At 35.1% G+C, this 24,039-nt stretch overlaps 3 protein-coding genes across 6 annotated transcripts in view; 2 read left to right on the forward strand and 1 right to left on the reverse strand.

Moving 5' to 3' along the window:
- The window catches only part of LOC130234887 (UDP-glucuronosyltransferase-like), a 47,331-nt gene extending 42,321 nt beyond the window's left edge, over positions 1-5,010 (forward strand). For all 4 annotated transcript variants that reach the window (XM_056465213.1, XM_056465215.1, XM_056465217.1 and 1 more), the window contains exons 2-5: positions 1,608-1,739; positions 1,935-2,022; positions 2,307-2,526; positions 4,444-5,010. In XM_056465213.1, coding sequence (XP_056321188.1) covers positions 1,608-1,739; positions 1,935-2,022; positions 2,307-2,526; positions 4,444-4,723 — 720 coding nt within the window. In that variant the 3' untranslated portion in view covers positions 4,724-5,010. The remainder of the gene's footprint in view (positions 1-1,607; positions 1,740-1,934; positions 2,023-2,306; positions 2,527-4,443) is intronic.
- A 437-nt stretch (positions 5,011-5,447) lies between these two features.
- On the reverse strand, positions 5,448-14,731 carry LOC130234826 (uncharacterized). Its single transcript, XM_056465143.1, has 11 exons — positions 14,589-14,731; positions 12,970-13,076; positions 11,595-11,806; positions 10,423-11,499; positions 10,169-10,337; positions 9,195-10,088; positions 9,035-9,102; positions 8,789-8,888; positions 8,654-8,713; positions 7,901-8,011; positions 5,448-5,932 (listed from the first exon to the last, which is right to left on the reverse strand). Exons 3-6 carry the CDS (start codon positions 11,803-11,805, stop codon positions 9,953-9,955), a joined length of 1,593 nt encoding a protein of 530 aa, XP_056321118.1. The 5' UTR covers position 11,806; positions 12,970-13,076; positions 14,589-14,731; the 3' UTR covers positions 5,448-5,932; positions 7,901-8,011; positions 8,654-8,713; positions 8,789-8,888; positions 9,035-9,102; positions 9,195-9,952.
- Positions 14,732-18,522: 3,791 nt separating this feature from the next.
- The window catches only part of prmt2 (protein arginine methyltransferase 2), an 11,410-nt gene continuing 5,893 nt past the window's right edge, over positions 18,523-24,039 (forward strand). The window contains exons 1-3 of the mRNA XM_056464989.1: positions 18,523-18,716; positions 19,053-19,229; positions 20,941-21,102. Of these exons, the coding sequence (XP_056320964.1) occupies positions 18,633-18,716; positions 19,053-19,229; positions 20,941-21,102 (423 nt within the window). The 5' untranslated portion in view covers positions 18,523-18,632. The remainder of the gene's footprint in view (positions 18,717-19,052; positions 19,230-20,940; positions 21,103-24,039) is intronic.

The raw sequence follows: 24,039 nt of genomic DNA on the forward strand, positions 1-24,039 counted from the left end.
ATGCTCGTCATGTTTATTTATATTTGGCTCTAAATCATGTTACCTCGACTTGCTATGTTTCAACCTGAAGACCAAATTCGGCAGCTTTATTGTTTTATGTGGCCAGCAAGATCATATGATCACACCAAATGCGAATTTCAGTACATTAATATTACAATGTCATTGCAAATGTTTACCGCAAATGCGCAGAATTGATGTGGATCCAGCATTATTATAAAAATCAGTGCTGCTGTATATTGTCTATAAAAACTACATCTCCCATAATGCATTTGTTTTGCGATGCGCTAGACAGCAGTTTCCATACTAAGCAGGATTTATTTGACATTTATGAAATTCACTCATTACTACCTCAAAATTATTAGTTGTTCCATAGTTCTGCTTCTATCAAATGTGATAAAGTTTGGTATTTATTTGGTCAGACTTTATTTTGATGGTCCGTTTGTTGAATTTAAATTACATTGCATCTACATGCCAACTAAGTAGACTGTTAGGGTTATGGTTAGCGTAAGTTGACATGTACTTGCAAAGTTTCTTATAGTCAGTTAAATGTCTGTTGAATGAGCAGTATCAGCATATATTAAGCAGACAGTCTACTAATACTCAAATGGACCATCAAAATAAAGTGTTACCATTTATTTACTTAATATGGGTTTCTTAACCTGATAAAAATCTTCATGTTAAAGTAACTCAGAGAAGTAACACTATATCTAACTCTAACTCTAATTTCTATTGCATTTACACAAATACAAGAATATATTTGTTTTTTTTACTTTGTTATACAATACTTTACTATGAAAATCAAGAGACAATAATATAACAATATGTTAAGGAGTAGTAACATTTATAAAGTCTCAGTTATTTGAGTCCTTTGTGGGCTGCCATAATGCTAAAGTGGCCCTCAGTGGAAATTAATTTGGTACCCCTTCCCTGCTCTATATAATTTGTATCCTGCACAGGTTATAGCTGTTGCAAAAAAAAAAAATAGAAGGTGATAATCCAGGTCAGAGAATATATGCTGATGCTATTTTGATGTATTCTAAACCAATTGATTTTCATGAAGTATTTCCAGAACATGATGTTGGCTACTGTTTACTTTGAATGCTATGCTGTTTTTATCGCTCTGCCGTTTTACATCACACAATGTTCATTACATTATCAGTCTGACAATGAATGCATTTGTTGTACTCATCCTGCAAAATCATGATCAATGTTCAAATGTCTAATCTTCGATCAACTATAGGCTTTTGAAGACGTTTATAACTTGATTGTATGAAACAACTCCACAAGCAGTGGCAGCAGTATTTTTTTCCTTTCGACTTTGACCACTGTAATCTTTAAGAGACTTTTGTGTTAACAAAATGGACCACCATAGTAAAGGAGGCACTTTTGTAACTTTTGTGCACTGCTGAGTAAGAAAACAGGGCTAATTTTTTACCTGGACTTGTTTTTATTATTGGAGTATGCTGCATTTCTGAACATGCAGGTTCATGTAGACTGTATGTGTGTGCGACTGATATAAAGAGGGCAGTTAACAGTGAAAAACTTGCACCATTGTGTTTGTGAAATGTGATACATGTGTTCAGTGTGGCCATCTGTCCTCTGTGCAGGAACTGGAGGAGTTTGTGAATGGCTCTGGAGAGCACGGGTTTGTTGTCTTCACTCTGGGCTCCATGGTGTCACAGTTACCCGAAGCCAAAGCCAGAGAGTTCTTTGAGGCATTTAGACAGATACCTCAGAGAGTAGGTTACAATACATTAACTACAAGACTTTTCTAGTTTTAAATAAAGTTAAAATATAAAATTAATGTTACATTTCAGTTAAGGATGTTTTTGGTTCATGTGGGACAAAATATTTCCATGCAAAACAATGCTTGCTTAGGATTACATGAATGTGCAATGATAACTCTCCTAATTCTGATTCTCTTTTATTTGTAGGTGTTGTGGAGATACACTGGACCAGTCCCTGAAAATGCACCAAAGAATGTCAAATTAATGAAGTGGCTCCCACAGAATGACCTCTTGGGTATGTTTATGTTCTCCGTTTATTCTCCATCTTCAAATAGTCGACCTATTCTTATTCTGAACCCTGCTTGATTCCAACTAGACCGTAAAACACACTGACAACAGTAACATTTCTACTGTTTTCAGTGTAAAGTGACTAAACAAACACATATTTGCTTTGATTAAAAATATCTGAATTTAGGTAATAAGTCAGTAGTTAAGAGTAGGAACTGGTACTTAAACTAAAGTGTTATCAGCCAAATTATTGTGCTCTAACTCTGTGGTGGTGTTTTTTTTATGTTATAGGCCATCCTAAGGTTAGGGCTTTTGTTACACATGGTGGATCACATGGAATCTATGAAGGAATCTGTAATGGAGTGCCAATGGTGATGCTTCCTCTGTTTGGAGACCAAGGGGATAATGCTCAGCGTTTGGTGTCTCGAGGAGTCGCAGAAAGCCTGACCATCTATGATGTGACCTCCGAAAAACTGCTGGTTGCATTGAAGAAAGTCATCAATAATAAAAGGTAATCCTATTCAGTTTGATCATGAAATAATTTATGCAGTCATGCAATCTTTTTTGATTAAGAGGATTTTACTGAACTCAAAGTTATTATTCCATATATTGAAGAGGATTTTGCCATGTAATTTTTTCTTTAATAAATGTTTTTGGAATTTATATTACAAATAAAAACTATTTCATTATTTTTACTTTAGATTTCTTTCTTTCTGCACCCTTAGGAAAATGATTCTAAACAATACCAAATTGGGGTTCTTTACCTTTTTATAAGGTTCAATAAAGCAGTGTTTCCCAACCCTGTTCCTGGAGGCACACCAACAGTACATATTTTGGATGTCTCCGTTATCTGACCCATTAAATTCAGGTTTTGGAGTCTCTTCTGATGTTATGATAAGATGATTCAGGTGTGTTTGATTAGGGAGAGGTTGAAAATGTGGACTGTTGGTGTGCCTTCAGGAACAGGGTTGGGAAACACTGCAATAAAGAACCATGCTTTAAAAAAAATTGCTATATAAGACATTAAAATCATTTTAATTATATTCATTAAAAATGTGTATTAGTATAGGTAAGTACAAGTATTTATTTTATTAATATTAGAATTAGGCGACATGGTGCATGGCTCAGTGGTTAGCACTGTCACCTCACAGCAAGAAGGTCAGTGGTTCGAGTCCCGGATGAGTCAGTTGGCATTTCTATGTGGAGTTTGCATGTTCTCCTTGTGTTCACGTGGGTTTCCTCCAGGTGCTCCGGTTTCCCCCCACAGTCCAAAAATATGCGCTATAGGTGAATTTAATAAACTAAATTGGCCGTAGTGTATGTGTGTGAATGACTGTGTATGGATGTTTACCAGTACTGGGTTGCAGCTGGAAGGGCATGCGCTGTGTAAAACATATGCTGGATTAGTTGGCAGTTCCTTCTGCTGTGGTGACCCCTTAATGAATAAAGGAACTAAGCCAAAGGAAAATTAATGAATTACTGAATATTAGAATTACTAATATTAGATATTTATAATTTTTTTTTTATGCAGAAAGGTACACAAATTACATTGAATCACATACATGGAGAAAGAAAACAGAACGAAGATGAAAAATCAAACAAACAAACAAAAAACAGTCAGGTACAGGCCGGTGTGTGTGTGCGTGTGCGTGTGTGCATGTAAAGGTACTGGGTGGACAGGTCAAAGTACATAAATAAGAAAACGAAAAGTACATATGCAACATGCAAAAAAAGTATTATTAATATTGTTATTATTATTATTTGTCTGGTTTTAGACATTGGAGCATCCGTTAAGGTTTGCTTTTTTTTCTATAAAAACATTATCAAAAAAACAACAACACCAGCATGTTAGGTTAACAGTGTTTTTACCCTTGTTTATTGATGTGAACTTGTGGTAAAAACGACAGCACTCATACAACTCATACATAAGGTCAGGGGCCGTTCTAGTTGAAATGGCACTCTGGGCGAAACCACCCCAAACATCCCCCCTCCCCATCTCCCAACAAATAAAGACACTGTGGTTGACTTTATATATATTTTAAATATATACACTTAAAATAATGATTATAACAATGATTAAATATATTTATTTATTTTCAATAAATATAACAATCTGTTTATTATTATAATTATTATTGTTATACAATTATTATTCTAAATAAATAACAGAAATCAATTCTAAATGGAACTGAAAAACAATGTAAAGACATAACTGGAGTAATATTCTAAGACTTTTGCATGAATATTAATTATGACAGTTCTATAGAATATGAAAAAATGTAAGTTTTATAGAAATATCTGTTGTCTTAAACTCAACTCATGGCCGAGAATTAATGTTATTAATGTGATTATTCCTCCTTTCTGCTTATAGCCATGCTTAGTTAAAGTAACATCATATCAACATATTGCTCTATCTCTAAATCAACAGCTACAAGGAGAATATGATGAAGCTCTCGGCCGTTCACAGAGACCGTCCCATTGAGCCACTTGACCTGGCTGTGTTCTGGACTGAGTTCGTCATGAGACACAAAGGAGCAGAGCATCTCAGACCTGCAGCCCATGACCTGAACTGGATTCAGTATCACTCTCTGGACGTCATCGGCTTCCTTCTTCTCATTCTATTGACTGTTATTTTTGTGACCATCAAAATCTGCATGTTCTGTTTCAGGAAGTGCTTCAAGAAAACTCAGAAGAAGAAGAAGGCATAAAAATATGACGAAATGTGATTGTTTTGGGCCTTTTTGTGGGGTGATCATGCAGGGAACAGTTTAATTATTTAATTAAAATGGGTTTGGGCTCTATATGACCCCAGACCCTCTTCAAGTGGAAAACAAAAAGTAGTTGTTTTTTTCATGACTTTTCATAATTACATAAGAACTATGAAATTAAGATTTTAAAATGTGCTCGTTACCTGATTATAATGTTTCTGTGTTTTTACTACTTTAATGTCTCCATGACCTGGATAAATTACTTGAATAAAGCCTCACAAAAACTACTGAGTGTGTTGTTTAAACATTTACTTTTTTCTGCTGTAGTCCATGTTTAGACTTGGCTATGTTATTGATTTAATAGTGCACTGTAAAAAATAACGGGTGAAATATACGGTAAAATACCGGCAGCTGTGGTTGCCAGAAGTTTACCGTAAAATATAAGGTTGCAACGTGCAATGCTTTACAGAATACTTTTTGATGATCTGTAAATTTTACAGTTGAAAACTGCTGTATGTTTACAGTAAATTTCTGTTAAATAAAACAAATGTATTGTAAACATGTTTACAGTAAATTACTTTAAAAATAGCAGTCGTAAGTGTAAATTCCTTTACAGTAAACTACTGTGTATAATAAATATACTGTAAAACTAACTACATTCTATTTCCGTAATAAACATAAAACAACTGTATTAAATATAATAGTATTTTATTGTAAAGTTCAGTTTTACAGAAAATTACCGGCAGCTGTGGTTGCCAGAACTTTACCGTAAAAAACACGGTAAAACACAAAAGACATTACAGTTGTTTGCCACAGATTTTACAACAATCAATCAGGTTTTTGAAATTGCAAAATGAACTAGTAAATACAGTCTATAGCAACTGAAGGCACAAACTATAATTATTAGATTTTAATGAAACTACATACAGGGACTGTGTTAAAACAGTTTGAGCTGATCCAATAACTTGACCAGTGTACTCACAAAGGCGTGTTGATGTTGGAAATAAAATGTGTCCATATATAAAAGTAAGGATAATCAATGAAGACATATACTGTACATCCATCAGGGCTGCTTGCTCTGGTTGAACAATAGTATTGAGCCCACACTTGACGGAAGACACAGGACTGTGTATGTTCCAAACTTGAAATGTAGTACTGCTTGAAGTCTTGCATGTAGTCACTATTTCAATATGGACTGGCATGATCTCTCTGCAGAAAACAGACACAAAGACAAGTTAGTTCAAGAGAAATATGCTTGAACTGAAATAAACTCAGTCTTCTTTTCTTTAATTGATTACCAATGAACTGCACACAAGCAACACCATAGAATTTTGTAGGCCACTTTAATAATAAATACAATAATTAATAATCAATATTAGGGCAAAAAATTGAAATAGACACATCTCAGCACTGAGCTATCATAAGTATTTGCTTCACTCTGTCAGCTTGGAGCCTAAATTCAACAATTCACACAATTTGTACTCAATCATCAGATAGGAGTCATCAGATACAATCCTAGTCATTCTTACAAAAAAATACACTAAAGTTTTCTAGGTTGAGTAATTGCTATAACTATAAGAAAATAATTGTTTTTAAAAATATATATTTGTAGAAAAACTAGTTTAAATATAAAGTTGATAAAATATTTACATTGTGTGCCATTTTTGCTTTAAACTGCAATTAAAGATCTGTGTTGACAGTACATTTTTCAAAAGAGTATACAAACATCATTGTCTGCTATAAAGAGTCTTTTACTTTATCTTTTATTCCAAACCATTATTTTTAGTGTGTGGTCATAATTAAAGGGACAGTTGAACAAACAATGAAAATTTTGTCATTAATTACTCACCTTCATGTTGTTCTAAAACCTTAAGACTTCTGTCCATCTTCAGAACACAAATTATTATTATTTTTATTTAATCTAAGAGCTCTTTCTGATCCTCCCACAGATAGCAATGCTCCTTGTGTGAAGCAATGATAATACTTTTGGGAAACATTTTCAACAACACTTCTGATGTATAACATGGTACACTGGGAGCATTACCCAGTGTATATCATAACACCAGTTACATCATCATAACATTTTTATTTAACTACTGATTACATGTACTTATTAAGGGAGGATAAGAAAGTTCTTGGACTAAATATAAAATATATTTTTGTGTGTTTAAAAGATGAACAAAGGTCTTTCGTTTTTAGAACTACATGAACATAATAACAGAATTTTCTTTTTTAGATGAACCATTCCTTTAATGCATTATGCTAATATATTATTATAATCACAGTGTTGCAGGTATTGTTAATGCTGTTCTGTTGTCAACTATTGTTGTTTATTGATATAAAATTTGATGGTAAACACTATAATCTAAAGTTGTAAAATGATGTTAATAGACAAAAAAATCGATTAACTCGAGGAAATCATGTGGCAAAGTAAAAGTATTTATTAATATACTTTTTAGGGCGACATGGTAGCGCAGTGGGTAGCACGATCGCCTCACTGCAAGAAAGTCGCTGGTTTGAGTCCCGGCTGGGTCAGTTGGCATTTCTGTGTGGAGTTTGCATGTTCTCCCTACGTTTGCGTGGGTTTCCTCCGGGTGCTCCGGTTTCCCCCACAGTCCAAACACATGCGGTATAGGTGAATTGGGTAAGCTAAATTGTCCGTAGTGTATGAGTGTGTATGGGTGTTTCCCAGTGACGGGTTGCAGCTGGAAGGGCATCCGCTGCGTAAAACATATGCTGGATAAGTTGGCGGTTCATTCCGCTGTGGCGACCCACAATAAAGGGATTAATATAGGGACTAAGTTAAAAAGAAAATGAATGAATAAATATACTTTTTACGCTTTGATTAATTCACATTTTAAAACATGAATTAAATAAATAGTTTTACAATTGTCTATTTATTTGTCCATTTAAATGGTAATTTATATAAATTTTTATGCTTCAATTATTAAATTGATAATTTGCTTCTTCATTTTATTTCTGACCAGCACTCCTGCTCCTCTATATAAATACACCTACTGTAGCTAAAACATAAATGCACCATTTATTTAATTTGTGTATTTATACTGTGTATCTTTTTTTAATTACAAAAATGAAATGATGAAATAACAATTTTTATCACCCACGACTGCTTGAGTCTACCTAGCATTTGTTACACCATACTATAACACTGCTTACCATCAATTATCCTTAAGACTGGCGTCTGACTGGGTCCAGACTTGACTGAAGAGAGGTCTCTTACACACAGGATACAATGTTCAGAAAACCGGAACTTTTAGAAGGTCCTCTCTGTGAACAGGGGAAAAGAAACAAAAAAGGAACAATTCTAGCATTAATAGTTATTAAATAAATATAACTAATTTTAGCATTTACACAATAGCTACAGTAAATATTGCTGCAGTTTCGAAATATTGAGCAGTTTGTGTTATTTCCAACTCAAAAGAATAATAATAATAATGTAAACAATGTACATAAATATAATACAATTTAGCTGAGATTTTCTTTACTCTTTTTTTTTTTTTTTAAACACAAAAAACTTTACTAAGATGACAATGTGATGAATGTGTGGTAATATTGTTCTGTAAATGTGCAAGACAACTTTAGCAATATAATTTTTTATTATTTTTTAAAAGCTAGCATAAAATTAAGTTAAATATAAACTAAAATAAAATTACACTTCAGTTGAGATCAAGCATAAAAATCTGTTTTGAGATTGTAAATTAGGACAATCCACTGCTATACAAGGAAAGATTGGAAACACGTTTGGGTTGTAATAAAATACTCTTTTAATGAAAGGTAATTTTAGTTCTACAATTTTGTGATACCAACAGAGTAAGGTTAGTTGAGCAACTGACCAAACAGTAGCATGTATGATCTGACAAATTGATGCATGGCAGTTAATTTAAAAGCTTATAATTTATATGTACTCACTGAAGCTTAGAGCCTGGCCACACCCCGTTTCTGCAAAGTTGGAAGCACCGAATTGCCCATCTGTGTAAGGTAAAGCAAGAGTTAAATAGGTTATTAGTACTTTTAAATTGATGTTTAATAATCAACAAAACTTACCCAAATTTATACTTGAAAGGTCTCTTATCCAAATAGAGACTTGTCAGGAAAAGAGAGTCCTTGTGTTCAAACTCTGGCAGACATAAGAAAATATATTGTCCTAAATAAGACAAAAATGTTTCAAGCATATCTTTCACTCTTTTAAAAGCAGTATGCACACTACATGTACTAAATAAATGGCTACATTTAGGGAAAAACAACAGCTGTGCTTCACAAGCCGCTCAACAAGTTCAACACAACACATACCGTTATTGCAGCAACCAAAGTTGCAATCCTGATCTCTTTCCATTGTTTCCTGATGAACTTTAGTGTTGCTGTTCAATAAAGTGGATACAACAAAAATGTCTCATTAAAAGTGAAATTTTTAAAAAAATAAACATTATTAAAAAAAAGTATTAATTAACACTTTTTGTCCAGAAATGTGTTTCCTTGAAGTCATCATCTAGTGAAGGTTGAATGCAGTGCCTGAAATGTGTTAGAAGATAAAAGCTTTAATTTTACACAATATGCAATATTTAGCTTATAGAATGTGTTTACACATGCTGTTTTGTGTAAAAATAATTACATAAATATTCTCAAGTGTTTAGTTTACTTACTTTTACGTAGATTCTTAGATTTTAGCAATCCCACCAGTCATTAACTTAATCTGAAGTGTCACAATAATCACTGAAAAAAAGGTGTCTGGAAAGCATTTTCCAAAAGGTTTATTAAACTCTGCATGTAATCAGCCAAACACTCTGAACTCCTTGCTAGTACCAGAATATTTTGAAACAAAAAAAATAAATTAATAATAATTATAAATGCCAAAATCATAAGCATATAACACTATGTGCAGGGAGTATAATGAATTTGTTTTGTAACATCTTTAGAAAAATAAATTTAGTATATAAATTTGCTCTTTCCCTCAATGAAAACTAGAAAAAAAATGGAACAAATGCAGCCTTTAACAAAAATGTCTGTTACATTGTACTTTTAACAAAATCTGGAATAAGCCAGTTTACCAATTAAACAAAAACAATGCTCAATAAAACATTATCATTAACCCAAATACTAAAAGCGTACTTTCTTTGTTGGTGGTTAACAGATAAGGTAAACTGAAAACTCAATTAGTGGTGTATACGTGTTGTGTTAACACTTCAAATGATGTGAACTGAAAGTCCATATTTAACATGCCTCTCTCCACTCATGATCTGAGAGATCTGCAATGAGTGTGAGGACTCTTGGATTCACTGTTAGCTGTTTCTTGTTTTTCTTAGTTTCCACTTTTGTGCCCTTCTCAGGATTGATGTTGAAGAAACACCTTTTTGAATGCAAGAATTCAAAATTAACCACTAGATTAAGTGATTTGTTTAAAATAAATAAATAAATAAAATTATTTACCTCTGAATAAACTCAAGTGTGGAGCCCAGACCCACAGGATAGTGAATGTTGAGGCAGTAGTAGGTTGCAAACATCATGCAAACAGCCGAGATGAAGGTGGAGATGTAGTCGTTGACAATTTTCTGGTCAACACTCAGCATGAAATGCTTTGCAGCATAACATGATGTTCCTGCAAGAAAACATAGTTAGAAAATAACTATTACACATGTATTACACATGAGCTCTGACTCCTTCAAAAAAACAGATCAACTTACCGCATACAATGATGCATGGAGTCACAGGTAAGCCTTCCACTTGTACTTCTTTTGCCATACAAGTTTCTTCCACATAGAAGAACAAGTCCTCCTCTTTTTCATTAAAGTAGGAGAGGATGAGGAGCACCAGATCTTTTACATCTTCTGAGCAGCCCTCCAGCTGTCCTCTCAGAATTTTCAGCTTTGTGGCCGCTTGCAAAACATGTTTGCTTTTTTCTGTACAAACACTTCTCATGAAATCTAAAACACGTTTTCCTTTTTTTTCAACATTACTGAGGAAAGTCTCTTTCAGGGAAACACCAGTTAATTCATGAAAGTGAACTGCCATGCCAACTTCCTTGAATAAGAAAGGCCACTCTTGCATGAGGAATTGCAGATCGGTTCCACTGTTCACTGATTTACGCTGGGAGAAGTATGTGCACTTCATGAGATGTTTTACCTCCTCTGTGTTGAAGGTTGCCTGTTCAAATATCACTTTCATTTTCTCTTTTTTCTCTTCTTGGCTTTCCAGTGTCTCACTCACTGGCATAAACTTCATTTCCCATTTTATGCAGCCATATGTGTCCTGAACAGCTGCCCTCTGTTCAGCTGTGATTTCATCTGTGTCAAATTCATCTGACCCCCGTCTGCGCTTCAATATTCTTGGTACTGAAGACCGCTTTACATTTTCAATTCGTGCTTGCAGCTGCTTGACGAGTGAGTGATATCCTGTTCCTACCACATCACCTTCTATAACATCTTGCAGTGACAGTGGATACTTTGCTACCATTTTCTTCGCAACCTCTGTGGAGGATTGTTTACCAGGAGAAGAAGAGGCATGCATCATTTCAGCAACTACAATTCGGATCAGTTCTCTGCGTAACTTTGAGCTTGGCCTTTTCCCTCTCTCCAAACTCTGCATTAAGGCTTCTGGGAGCTTCTCCCATGGAATCTGGAAGCTGTCGACCCAATCTGCAGTAGCAATCATGTGTCTGGGTGATGGTGAGGGTGAGGGTGAGGAAGACAGTGAGACTGAGGAGCACGCTGAGGACACTGGAGAGGTCAATGTTGACTGACTATGGAATTCAGTTGTCTCTGCTGTAAAATAAATTGAAATTTAAATGTACAGAATGAAATTTGTTTTTTTTATCTTAACTTACAAGTAAATGTAACTTTCTGCATAATGTACTTACTGGATTGTTTCCATGCAGCCAACAGTTTTCTAGCTTGAACTGGTCTCAGTACTGTGAGCAGATCAGCTTCCTTAATATACTGTAAATCTTCAGTGGCTCCCACACCTAAAGATTGTAATGTCTCCAATACAATATTTAGATTTGAGGTTGGTAGGTCTGGTAACACATTAGTAATGGCACTGCTTATGTTGCTTGGCTCTACGTCATCCATTCTGAGTAAAAAAATGTAAAAAGACAAAAAGAAAAAAAAAAAACTTTCAATTTTGACAGCACAAGACATAATTAGTGTGACAAAACACTGTGTTTCAATGGAACCAGTCGTTGTCCATCTTTCATGTAAGCAGCCAATGGATAGAAATCAATCATGTCACAGATGTTAAAACACTGGATCATTTCATTGTCTTTCCTCACTGAGTACACATGGTACTGAGGAAGGAATTCTGCTGTGTACATTGACACCAAAAGATAAACGGTGTTGTTTTTTACCAAAATGAGCACAAGTTCACCAAATTCCACCAAGTCAGTATACCCTGTGACAAGGAACTGTCCTTTCTTGTAGGCTGTTCCTTTATAAACCATTTCTACTGTGACAGCTGTGTTGGTATCAGTGAAACCATATTGTCTGACTGCATCCTGAATGCCTTTACTGTACAGTGTTGAGTAGAATGGAGAACCACCTTTAATTTGCAAAACAGCCTGTCTATTGGAGCCTGCTGATAAATAAGCCTGCAACATCTGATGTCTGTTAGACAAAGTGAGACCAAGGTTTTTGAAATTCCTCAAATTTCTTGCACATCTTTTGAAATAGCTATGCTTGCTTTCGAAACGCATTGTCCACAATCTAATCAAGGGGCCAAATTTCAGAGTCAGTGCTGGATAATGGCGTAAGTAATGATGCTTAGGTCTCAGCTTAGTTTCGGGGAATATAGATGTTCTGGATTCTAAATACTCTTCAATAAGGACTTCAAGATATGCAATTTGAGGAACAGAGATTTTCTGAGCACATACCATGTCCACAATGTCTTTCAGCTGCAGAGTCAGCTGCCACACATCATCTGCTGCATCTTTCACTTGATCACCAATTATGAGAGGCATCAGTCTTAAAAAATTCCAGTTCTGTATTGCATTTCCAGTGAGCTTACCTGCTTGAGGGTTGACCTCACATGGCTTAGCAGCAGCATCTGAGGCACAGTATTTGAACTGTTTAATACGCCTGTTCAATGTAGAGTATGTGAACCATGTTTTTTTTTTTATGAAGTATTTCAGATACAGTGCCACATCATATGACAAAACACCCTCAAATATGTCGTGTCCCACACAAGGTGGCAGACCAGGCTGACACACATTAAAGTATTTCAAAGTATTGAATTCTGACCTGAATTTTACTCCTTCCACGTCTTGTGCTCCTTCTGCTTGGATGCGGTCAATTGCTGAGTTATAGTTTTGAATTGTCCGGGCTGGTCCACACAGATTTGGATCACCCTGAAATTCAGATCGAGTAATTAGACAATATCTACAGAAATGTTCTGCACGGCTGAAATTTTCAGAGAACCCACCAATGCAGTGGGATCCTAAATTATCGCCAGCAATGCAATAGACCGTTCCTTTTACTACGGTTTCATCTGAAACAGGAATTCCATTCTCCTCCAAATACTTTAAGTCTGCTAGTAAATTAGAGAACACCTTAGCATGCCCAAATTCTTTAAAATCTTTTTCTCTGCACAATAAAACAAGTGACATGTGGTTTGTGTCTGACCTTACATGAAGTGGCAAATTAGCTACAGATAAATAAACAGCTAATATTTTATGTCTTGTCTTTGCAGAGCCTAAAGGATTAACAACTTCGAATGCATCCTGATACAGTACTAGTTTTAGGCCTGATGGATTCTGAACAAAAAAGTCATTTGATTTGAACATCTGGCCATCAGTAACATCAGTTAAAACATCTGTGGGTGTGTCAGTGGGGTGCTCCTCAGACATACAATCCTGCCACATATCAGACTGCAATAAGCATTTTAAAGTCTCTTTGACTGGCACATAATAGGCAAACCTATCTTTTCTGTTCTCATCCCTTCCTAACAAAACAGTCTTAGGCTCCACATAATTGAAATTTTTTTTGAAACACTGAGCTCTTGTGTGTGCAGTCCTCATTGGCCCTGTATGACATGCAGAAAACAGATCAGATTCCTTGACAGACTGACAAATTTTGGTGATCTCATCTTCTGTTAAGGATGTTTCATTCTTTAGCTGTGAAGCAAGTTTACTTAAAGTATATGTCTGACCCAACTCGTGTATATTTTGAATCTCCTCAACAATGTTCTGTGTGGTTGAATCAGGCACTAAGAGCTGCCCTTGCAGTTTTAAGTAAAATAAACAAATATTTTTAAGAAAAAGATCGTTGAAATCGTCGGATGTATCTACATCACATTCAAATTCATGGCCACAGTCATGTGACGTTAATTCGGTTGTTACAGATTGTGAAGATGACTGATAAGCCGACGAGTCTCTGTACAAGTCACTAATTGTGCTTTCTGTGAAATGTTTGTGTTTCCGTGACATGTGGGAGGTAAAGGAAGATTTAACTTTAAAAGCATCTGTGCATCCTCTAACTGGACAACTCACAACACGTCCTTCTACAATGTGATCTTTCAAGTGTGCTATTAGAGATTTAGCATCTTCACACTGTCGATCACATAACGCCATTGCACATTTAATAGGCATAACATCTGTCCCGACAGCAACGTTAACAGGCGCATTTACGTTATGTTTTCTGTAAAAATGAGCCTTAAGCGATGCATATGTACAGAAAGTCTGTTTGCATTCGGCTGCAAAGCACTTAAATAAACGCGGTTCATTTCGGTGAAGTTTGCAATGTATTACATAAGCCCTCAATGATTTGACTGACTTGCCACAGAAATTGCAACTCAACATCGCTAATACTGATTCTGTAAAAATGTACTTTTAGTGTAGAACCGTGTTGTCAAACAGACTTACCTCGAAAAGAGAAGTGGAGTTAGCAGGTGCCAAAGGTTTGCACTAAGCATCACAAGTTGAAGAGCGGGCGCGCTAAATCGGCGGCTGAAATATAAAATGTCGACAGTTCACGTTAGCTCATTGGGCGGTGCTATTCCGCCATTTTAAACGGTGTGCGCGCTCATTTTTCGCCAACTGAAATATAAAATAACGTTGACAGTTCACCTTCGTTTACTGAGTGGTGCTATTACTACATTTAAATATGCACTTTGAATAGTATAAATGTTCGTAATTTATACTCAAGTTAACAAGTAATTGTTAAATAAAAACACTTTGCGTCAGACAAAAAGTCTTCCCCCAACTTCACAATTTGCAAGTTACCCTATGAAAAAATTTAAAATAGGCATTGGACTCACCACTTGCATTGCATGCAGATCGTGATTTTTTTTTTCTCTGCATGTGTGTTCATGTTTTTTACAGAATTTTTAAAACATGCTGTTTAATAATAAATAATCAATAATAAAACACATTTCATAATTAAAAACACTTTCATAATTGTCTTCATAATTCATCTTTTATTTTTGCTCATTCTAGCATCTTTTATTTCAACCTTTTATTTCAGCCTTTAACCTATATAGTTGTGATTAAATACAAAGTAATATGAAAAATCTAATATTTTTACAACATGATTACATAGTGGGCGACACGGTGACGCAGTGGGTAGTGCTCACAGCAAGAAGGTCACTGGTTCGAGCCCCGACTGGGCCAGTTGGCGTTTCTGTGTGTAGTTTGCATGTTCTCCCCGTGTTCACGTGGGTTTCCTCCGGGTGCTCCAGTTTCCCCCACAGTCCAAAGACAAGCAGTAGTGTATGTGTGTGAATGAGTGTGTATGGATGGACCCAGTAATGGGTTGCAGTTGGAAGGGCATCCGCTGTGTAAAACATATGTTGGATAAATTGGCGGTTCATTCGGCTGTGGTGACCCCTGATGAATAAGGGACTAAGCCGAAAAGAAAATGAACGAATGAATGATTACATAAAGGTCGATATATTTGTATTTTTACAATTATATCTTGAATTTGTTTTTCATTGCCTTTAGCAATTAAATCTCAGATTTGATCCATAGGGCCTATTTAATGAACAATACACAAAAGTACAGTAAATGACAGAATATTATAACATTTTACATTAAAGACTCAAATAAAACAGCATATGCTGGTGATGTAGCCTATGTTTTGATGCCCGTATTCTGGTTTCAATGTAATATCTTGGCCCTGACCACCATTGAGACCAGCAAGACCAGCATTGAAACCAGCATACCTTACCAGCATATGCTGTTTTTTGTTTTTGTTTTTCAACAAAGTGGATGGTTTGACCAAAAAAAAAAAAAATATGTCATTAATCATTTTCGGAACAGAAATTAAAATATTTTGGATTTTAACATTGTAATTTGTGGCGTAAGAACCCTTGCTGTCTATGGGAGGAACTACGATTAAATCCAAAATATATTAATTTGTGTTCTGAAAATGAACAAAGGTCTTACGGGTTTGGATTTTTTTCTTTTTGAGTGAACTATCCCTTTTATTTGACTAACATATACCATTCTTTTAACCTCTTGTTACTGTAGAATTTAAAGTAAGTTTCTGTTGAATTTTTGAAGGTTTTATATTGTAAATTTTATAGTACACATCAACAAAATGTGTTTTTACACAGAATTATACTGTTGATTTTAGGGTAATTACTTGCTTGAGAAGTTACGGTATTTTTTTATTTATTTCACCAAAAAAATATATTTTTACTGTAAAAAGTTGTATTTATTACATATTAAAAGAGTAAAAATTAAAGTTATGTACTCTTTCTTAAATTACGGTGATTTAATGTATGTAATACAGTCATATACTATTTTGGTTTAAATAGTCTTTTACTGTTGCTGCTTTACAGTTTTTTACTGTAGTTTTCACTGACATTTTTTACAGTGTGGCGCAGTGGGTAGCGCTGTCATCTCACAGCAAGAAGTTCGTTGGTTCGAGCTGGGTCAGTTGGCATTTATGTGTGGAGTTTGCATGTTCTCCCTGTGTTTGCGTGGGTTTCCTCCAGTTTTCCCCCACAAGTCCAAAGACATGTGCTATAGGTGAATTACGTAGGCTATGTGTGTAAACGAGATGTTTCCTGGTGATGGGTTGCAGCTGGAAGGGCATCTGCTGCATAAAACATATGCTGGGTAAGTTGGAGGTTCATTCCACTGTGGCAACCCCTGATTAATAAAGGGACTAAGCTGAAAAGAAAATGAATGAACATTTTAGCTAGAATATTTATAAAGCTTTAGTAAGTGTTTATATTTATTTTTAGTAAGTGTTTGTATACAATAACTTTCAGAGAGTGTTTGGAGTCTTCTGTTTTTGGATTCAATGAATGAAAAAGGCCTGGAGCAATTAATTAAACAATTATTTAGCTTAATTTAATTACAATAGTACTATTTTTTGTGGATTTTAACTTTGAGAATTATATAAGAGTCAGATATTTAGCTTTCTGTTATATTTTCTGGTATAACATTTTCAGTAAGACATAACTGTTCAAATTAGCAGTTTATAAAAAAACATCAAAAAGGTAAGGGAAGGTTTTTGTAATTTAAAAAAATATATATATTTTTTTTTTAATTGATGGGAAATAAATATTTATCTAGAATGTTGTTGTTGTTTTTAAAAAGAATTTAAATATGTATATGTATATTTATCATATATATATATATATATATATATATATATATATATATATATATATATATATATATATATATATATATATATATATATATATATAAAATCAGTATTGTCCACATATACATTAGGTGATTTATTAGCAGCAAATCAGCAGGAGGAAAGATTATATGACAGTGCCGACTGGAGAAATTTTTCATTTAAAACACAAGTAAATTATGAAAACATTCATTTTAAGTGGTAAATAAATGCCACTGTTCATAGATTTGCTTTGAAACAAATTTTAAGTAATATTACAAAGTCTTACCAACCGTAACCTTTTGAACAGCATAGTGTGTAAACTACAAATGTTCTTCACGGATTCACAGACAGAAATTTATTTCTCAAGAAATATAAAAAGACTATGCGTGGATAAGTCTAGGGCTGATAAACAAGTATGTGGAAATGTGTAGAGTTGTTTTAGTTTTCTATCTTGTCGTGTTTATATTATGTATTCTTATAATCAAGACACATAATATAAGTTATATAATTTATCTCCCCTATAGCAAACACATATTTTCTGATCAAAGCACAGTAAAAAGGTCTTTTCTGTAAACATATCAAGCTCGTTTGGTCCTAATTGTAGTAAACACCTATAATTAATTCATTCATTTATTTTATTTTCGGCTTAGTCCCTTTATTAACCTGGGGTCGCCACTGCAGCATGAACCGCCAACTTATCCTGCATAGGTTTTACGCAGTGGATACCCTTCCAGCTGCAACTCACCACTGGGAAACACCAATACACACGCAAACACTACGGACAATTTAGCTTACCCAATTCACCACATGTCTTTGGAGAACATGCAAACTCCACACAGAAATGCTAACTGACCCATCGCGCGGCCCTAAACACCTATAATTAATAGTTTATAATAATATACTATAATAATTAAAATATATTACCACGTTTGACCTTCTTAAAGCGATTGTTCGAACGCCTCCAAATGATAATCGGCTGAATATTTATTTTCCGTCGTTATAAGCACTTATGAGTTAAATTCTTCTGTTGACCAGAAAAGAAGATACTCTGAGGAAAGCTGAAAGGCTGTAACGTTAACCGTCAGACAGTACAAAATACTATGGAAGTCAATTCCTTTAGCCTACCATATCCCGCATCATTTAGAAATCAATGATTTCAAATCATTATCGTGCGGTGACCGTGGGACTTTTATTTTGATATTTACGCGGTGGGCGGAGCGCCGTAAAGAGGTGAAAGAGTTTCTCTCACTTTTGTAGAAGAGATTGTAACACGTTTGCGATTCGTAAGTTGTGTTTGTATTTAACGTTAGCCTTTCTGACAGACAAAAATGCTTGAAAATGAAAGCCGTGAGTGTAATGAAGCAGAAGAGTATGTTGGACTTACGGATTTTGTAGCTGAAGGAGCTGAACAGGTTGGTGCTGTCGTGCACATGATGGTCGCCCTTCAAAATAAACACTGATTTTACTGAGTGGATGTGTCTGCATGCGGTTGTATTGAAAGTGACTGAGTACCATAATATTCAGCAGAACATTATCATTTTTGGAAATTGATGACTGGCCAAATGCAACATATCATATAACATTTGCTTTGCACCATATTATTTAGTATTTTTACTCTTCTAAAGGCAAATGTTGGATTGTGATGGAAAAAATGTCTCAATGTAGCCACGAATACTAATACAGCACATACATTAATTATAAATCAAATGGTTTATTTATTTAATTGTTTCTTTTTCTTAAACTTTCAGCTCAGTTTCGCAGTTGGCGATAAGTTGCTTGTTCATGACAGGAGTTCAGACGTGTGGTGGTGGGCTGAAATGCAGGGTAGCTTTGGTTATGTCCCGTCCAGCTATTTACACCAAAGACCTGAGGATATAGAGGATGCTTGGCAAGATGATGAATATTTTGGCAACTATGGAACATTAGTAAGTACTAAAATGTTAAGCTGATCAATTTTAAAAAAAAACAACAATCATCCCAAATGTAAAGTTTTAGGTCACCCCAAAATAAAAATAAAAAATTAATTTACTCACCCTCATGTCTTTCAAACACTTTGTTCATTTTCAGAATATAAAATGACAATATTTTCTATGAAATATGAGAGACTGAATTTTTTTAATGTCAAACTGACAATTAAAGCCAAAGTGGACCTTTTTGCAGTTATTCGCCTCATTTTCGATTTAATTATGAGATTTATATGCTGCGTTTTAGTGACATTTTAAGCACTATTTTTAGCTGGAATAGCTTTTTAACGTTCCAAAATATTTTCTAAAGTTTTAGAAAAAAGAAATATGAATAAATACTTATTTATAATATGTAAATTTATTACATCATATAATATTAGAAAAATAGGAATCTGCTAAATTTTTAAATGAAAAACTGTAGCCTATTGTCCTTTATTAGACAAATTACAAACTAGCCACAACATTCAACTTTTTGTCAGAAAAAAAAAAACATAATAGTAATAAAAGAGCTTCATGATTTGTCTAGACTCTCTTGGAAAAAAGTACATTTGATTGAAATTTCATAGATAAGAACATTATCCAAATTAGTATTTAAATTCATTTTAATGTGGGCCATTTTTGGTGCTTCACACATTTTTATTGGTCATTTTTTGTATCAAGAATAAGGTGCAAGATTTAAAATAAAAGCTACTTAAAAAAAAATTCTCTATCTAAAAACAATACAGTAGCGAAAGAAGACTTCTCTTGCATACGATTATATGTTTTCTTGCACAGCTGGTTCTTGAACACATGAAAAATAAGACAAAGACACAAAGTCAAACTGAAGTGACAACCAACAGAGAATTCTGCTTGCCCTTAAAGCCTTTTTTTTAATGGGTTATTTTCACAATTTATAATGGCATAGCAGTCAAATTAGGACAAATGAGCTCATGTATGGGACAAATTCGGGACCTTAGTCATTGAGGGGCGAGTCTTTCGAACCACTCGAACACCCCTGGCTACAGCCATGAGTCTGGATATTGATAGGTGATAGATATTGATCGATATTGTTAGTTGTTTCAGTTAGTTGCAGACTCATTTCAATTTTATTTAATTCACAGCATTTTAGGTGGATATAGCTTCATTACAAAGGCTTATAAGAATCAATATTAACTTGACCACATTTTAAATTTGATTCATCAAAAATTAGATTTTTAAAAAAATAAATCCATGTGAAAGCAGCAGTTTATTCCAATTCACTTCTTTTATATCATAAACATATTATATTAAATCAAAGCCCAAGTTAAATATGTTTATCTTATAAAGTAATTAGTGAGAAACAGAATAAAGATTGAATATAGAACTAGAACAATTAAAGTAATTTTATAACCATGAAGTAATTATATAAATAATATGTATGATAAAATATAATATAAATTATAAAAACATTTGATTCATATACGTTATTTTGGATTTCTTTAAAAAATAGTATGGGTAACACTGCTGTCAATGGAGAGACAAATCCTTTAGGTTTCAATAAAACACAGATTTATGGGTTTGGAAACATGAAAGTGAGTGAACTTTGGAGTTATCTAACCCTTCAAATCATAAAAAATGTCAGTTAAAAAAAGAATTAATCATGCATGCAGAAGCAAGCATGCGTGAACATGTACTATCTGTTTCCTGTTGTCAGAGGCTTCATCTAGAGATGCTGTCAGATAAACCACGCACAGAAACATACCGGCAGGTGATCTTGAGTAACTGCGCCGCACTGAGGGAGAAGGTGATCCTGGATTTGGGCTGTGGGACCGGAGTCATCAGCCTCTTCTGTGCACTTCTTGCACAACCTGCAGCGGTGAGGCGATCTGCATACTCTATTTGCATGCTTTAAACTCATAAAACATTATTGAGGGTGTAAATATATATTATAGTTAATACCAATCTATAGATACACTCTCTTGAACTCTTTTTTTTTTGTTGTTGTTGTTGTTGTTGTTGAATTTTATAATTTTGACATTGATTGTCAATATTGGTGTTTATATCCAAATTATAATACACATATAACTGTAACAATTGCTGCTGTATACTTTGCATAGTCTCAGAAGTGTACCTTTTTATTTATATAGTGTAAGTTAGAGGAGAGTGGGGGGTGTATGAGAGGGCAAAAGAGTCAGTGAGGGGCAGAGTTCTAAAGGGAGACAGCTCTGGGGAAAAAGCTGTTCCTCAGTCTGCTGGTTTTTGTCCGGGGGAGCCTGAAGCACCTGCCGGAAGGTTCAGGGTGAGAGGTGTCCTTAAGAATACCGCGTGCTCGGTGCAGACAGTGTTTCTTCTGGATGCCCTCAATGGCTGGCAGTGTGGTCCCTGTGATGCGTTGGGCAGTTCTCACCACCCGCTGCAGTGCCTTACGCTCAGCAACAGAGCAGCTTCCATACCAGACTGTGACGTAGTTGGTCAGGATGCTGTCTATTGTGCAGCGGTAGAAGTTCACCAAGACAGCTGGTGAAAGCTGGTTCTTCTTAAGTTGCCTCAAGAAAAATAGGCGCTGGTGAGCCTTCTTGACCAGGCTGGAGGTGTTGGTGGTCCAGGAAAGGTCCTTTGAGATGTGGGTGCCCATAAACTTGAAGGATGAGACGGGCTCAACGGCCTTCCCATTAATGTGGATGGGATCATGTGAGCCTGTTCGTCCCTTCCTGAAGTTCACAATGAGCTCCTTGGTCTTGTTGGTGTTAAGGAGCAGATTATTGTCGGTGCACCAGGTGGCCAGATGCTGTATCTCCTCCCTGTAGGCAGTCTCATCATTATTGCTGATTAGACCAATCACTGTGGTGTCATCTGCGAATTTGATGAAGGTGTTGGGTCTGTTCACAGGCCTACAGTCGATGGTGAAAAGGGAGTAGAGGAAGGGGCTCAGCACACAGCCCTGTGGTACACCAGTGTTGAGTGTGACCGTGGTGGAGCAGATGTGGCCTGATCTAACATTCTGAGGTCTGTTAGTCAGAAAGTCCATAACCCAGTTGCAGAGAGACGTGTTGATATCCAGGTCTCCAAGTTTGATCATTAACTTAGAGGGTATAACAGAGTTGAATGCTGAGCAGAAGTCAACAAACAGCATTCGTGCATAAGTGTTTTTATTGTCCAGGTGTGTGAGGACAGAGTACAGTGCTATGGAGACGGCATCTTCTGTGCTCCTGTTGCCACGGTAGGCAAACTGATGTGGGTCCATTGTGGATGGTAGAGAGTCTTTCAGGTGTGCCAGGACCAACCGCTCGAAGCACTTCATGATGATGGGTGTGAGTGCTACAGGGCGGTAGTCATTCAGGCATGTTGGGCTGGAGTGTTTGGGCACTGGCACAATAGAGGTGGTTTTAAAGCATGTTGGCACAGCTGCTAGGTTAAGGCACAGGTTGAAAATGTCTGTGAATACCCCAGAGAGCTTTTCTGCACATGCTTTGAGGACACACCCAGGTATACCGTCTAGTCCAGCAGCCTTACGCACATTGATCCGACTCAGTCCGGTGTAGACAATTCCTGTACACCTAAATAGATACATTGTCACGCACACATGCAGACATGCACACACAATCACTAACATGAATAAACAGAATGTTTGGTTTATTTCTGATTTTACACATGGATTTTGTTGTCCTATTATATATCCTGGAAATGTGAACCACCAAATTGAACATTTATTCTCATATAACTGTATTTTCTGAGCCTTTTCAAGGTGAATGTATGACTTTTCATTAAACTAATAAAAATAAAATAAACAAACAATAAATCAATTTCTATCAGGAAACGGTGTACTGTTAATAAAATCACATTATTTGTATATTTAATATAGACTTTCCCAATTTACAGTAAAGATCTAATGTATTTCATTGGTTCATCATTTTTTGTGGTGTTTGAAGATTAACTTTTTGTCCCAGTTTTTCAAAATTGGGTCAAATCTGGAAAATTGGTTTTTTCAAAAGTAACAAAGGGATTTTGAATTAAGATCAGACCATCTACATGTACAGACCATGTAAGACCAATCTTACATTTGATTTGGATCAAACCTGTCCTTTGGATTATTCAAAATTTTGAACTCAGAAAAAAAACAGGATTATCCTGATCCCACCAGGTGGATTCAGTTGTGATTTTTTTATTTTTTTTTAACCAAAAAAAGGTATTATTTTTTAAGTAAATTAAAACATCCTAATAGTTACTGATATAAATTCCTTCATATTTGAAGCCTCTGTATATAAAGCATGCCATATCTAATGCGATATGGTAAACAACAACAAATTAATATCAAAGCAGTATTGTATTAAAACAAACTAAAAAATGTTAAATGTTTGTTGATTGCAGTTTTTCTGTTTCTTACCATAAAACGAACAATGGCTGTTTGTGGCCAGTGGTATTTTGCCTACCTGTTGTTCTTTGCTAAGCCAGTAGGCTACACTGTTGGTTCATTTTAAGGCTCTGCTTAACGGGATTTGGTTATCCTGAAATTTAGTATTTGGATCACAGTGATCCAACCCAATGGAAAACTGTCATAAAAGAAAGGTAGCTCAGTTCATCCTGAATAGCAAAACATGGGATTTTCAAATCTGGGCCAATTTGATCCAGATTAAATGTTTTGAAAAACTGGGCCCTGACTATCAGCTCAGATCAATAGCCTATGTGCTAAGACATTAAAGTAAATGTTCTTTAACCTTACTAACATACTAACCCTCAGCATAATCAAAAATTGCTGAGAAAAAAAGTATGCAATCCACCTTCTCTCTGAATAAAAGTTCACACTTTTACCAAG

Source organism: Danio aesculapii, chromosome 9, assembly GCF_903798145.1.
Source record: "Danio aesculapii chromosome 9, fDanAes4.1, whole genome shotgun sequence".
Lineage (NCBI taxonomy): Eukaryota > Metazoa > Chordata > Actinopteri > Cypriniformes > Danionidae > Danio > Danio aesculapii.

Excerpts from the sequence above, each read along its gene's own strand:
- LOC130234826 (XM_056465143.1), bottom strand. The coding sequence starts at position 11,805 with ATGGATGACGTAGAGCCAAGCAACATAAGCAGTGCCATTACTAATGTG. Across the intron at positions 11,500-11,594 it reads GGCTGCATGGAAACAATCCA|CAGAGACAACTGAATTCCAT; the intron begins GTAAGTACATTA and ends TTTATTTTACAG. Across the intron at positions 10,338-10,422 it reads TCCATGCATCATTGTATGCG|GAACATCATGTTATGCTGCA; the intron begins GTAAGTTGATCT and ends GTTTTCTTGCAG.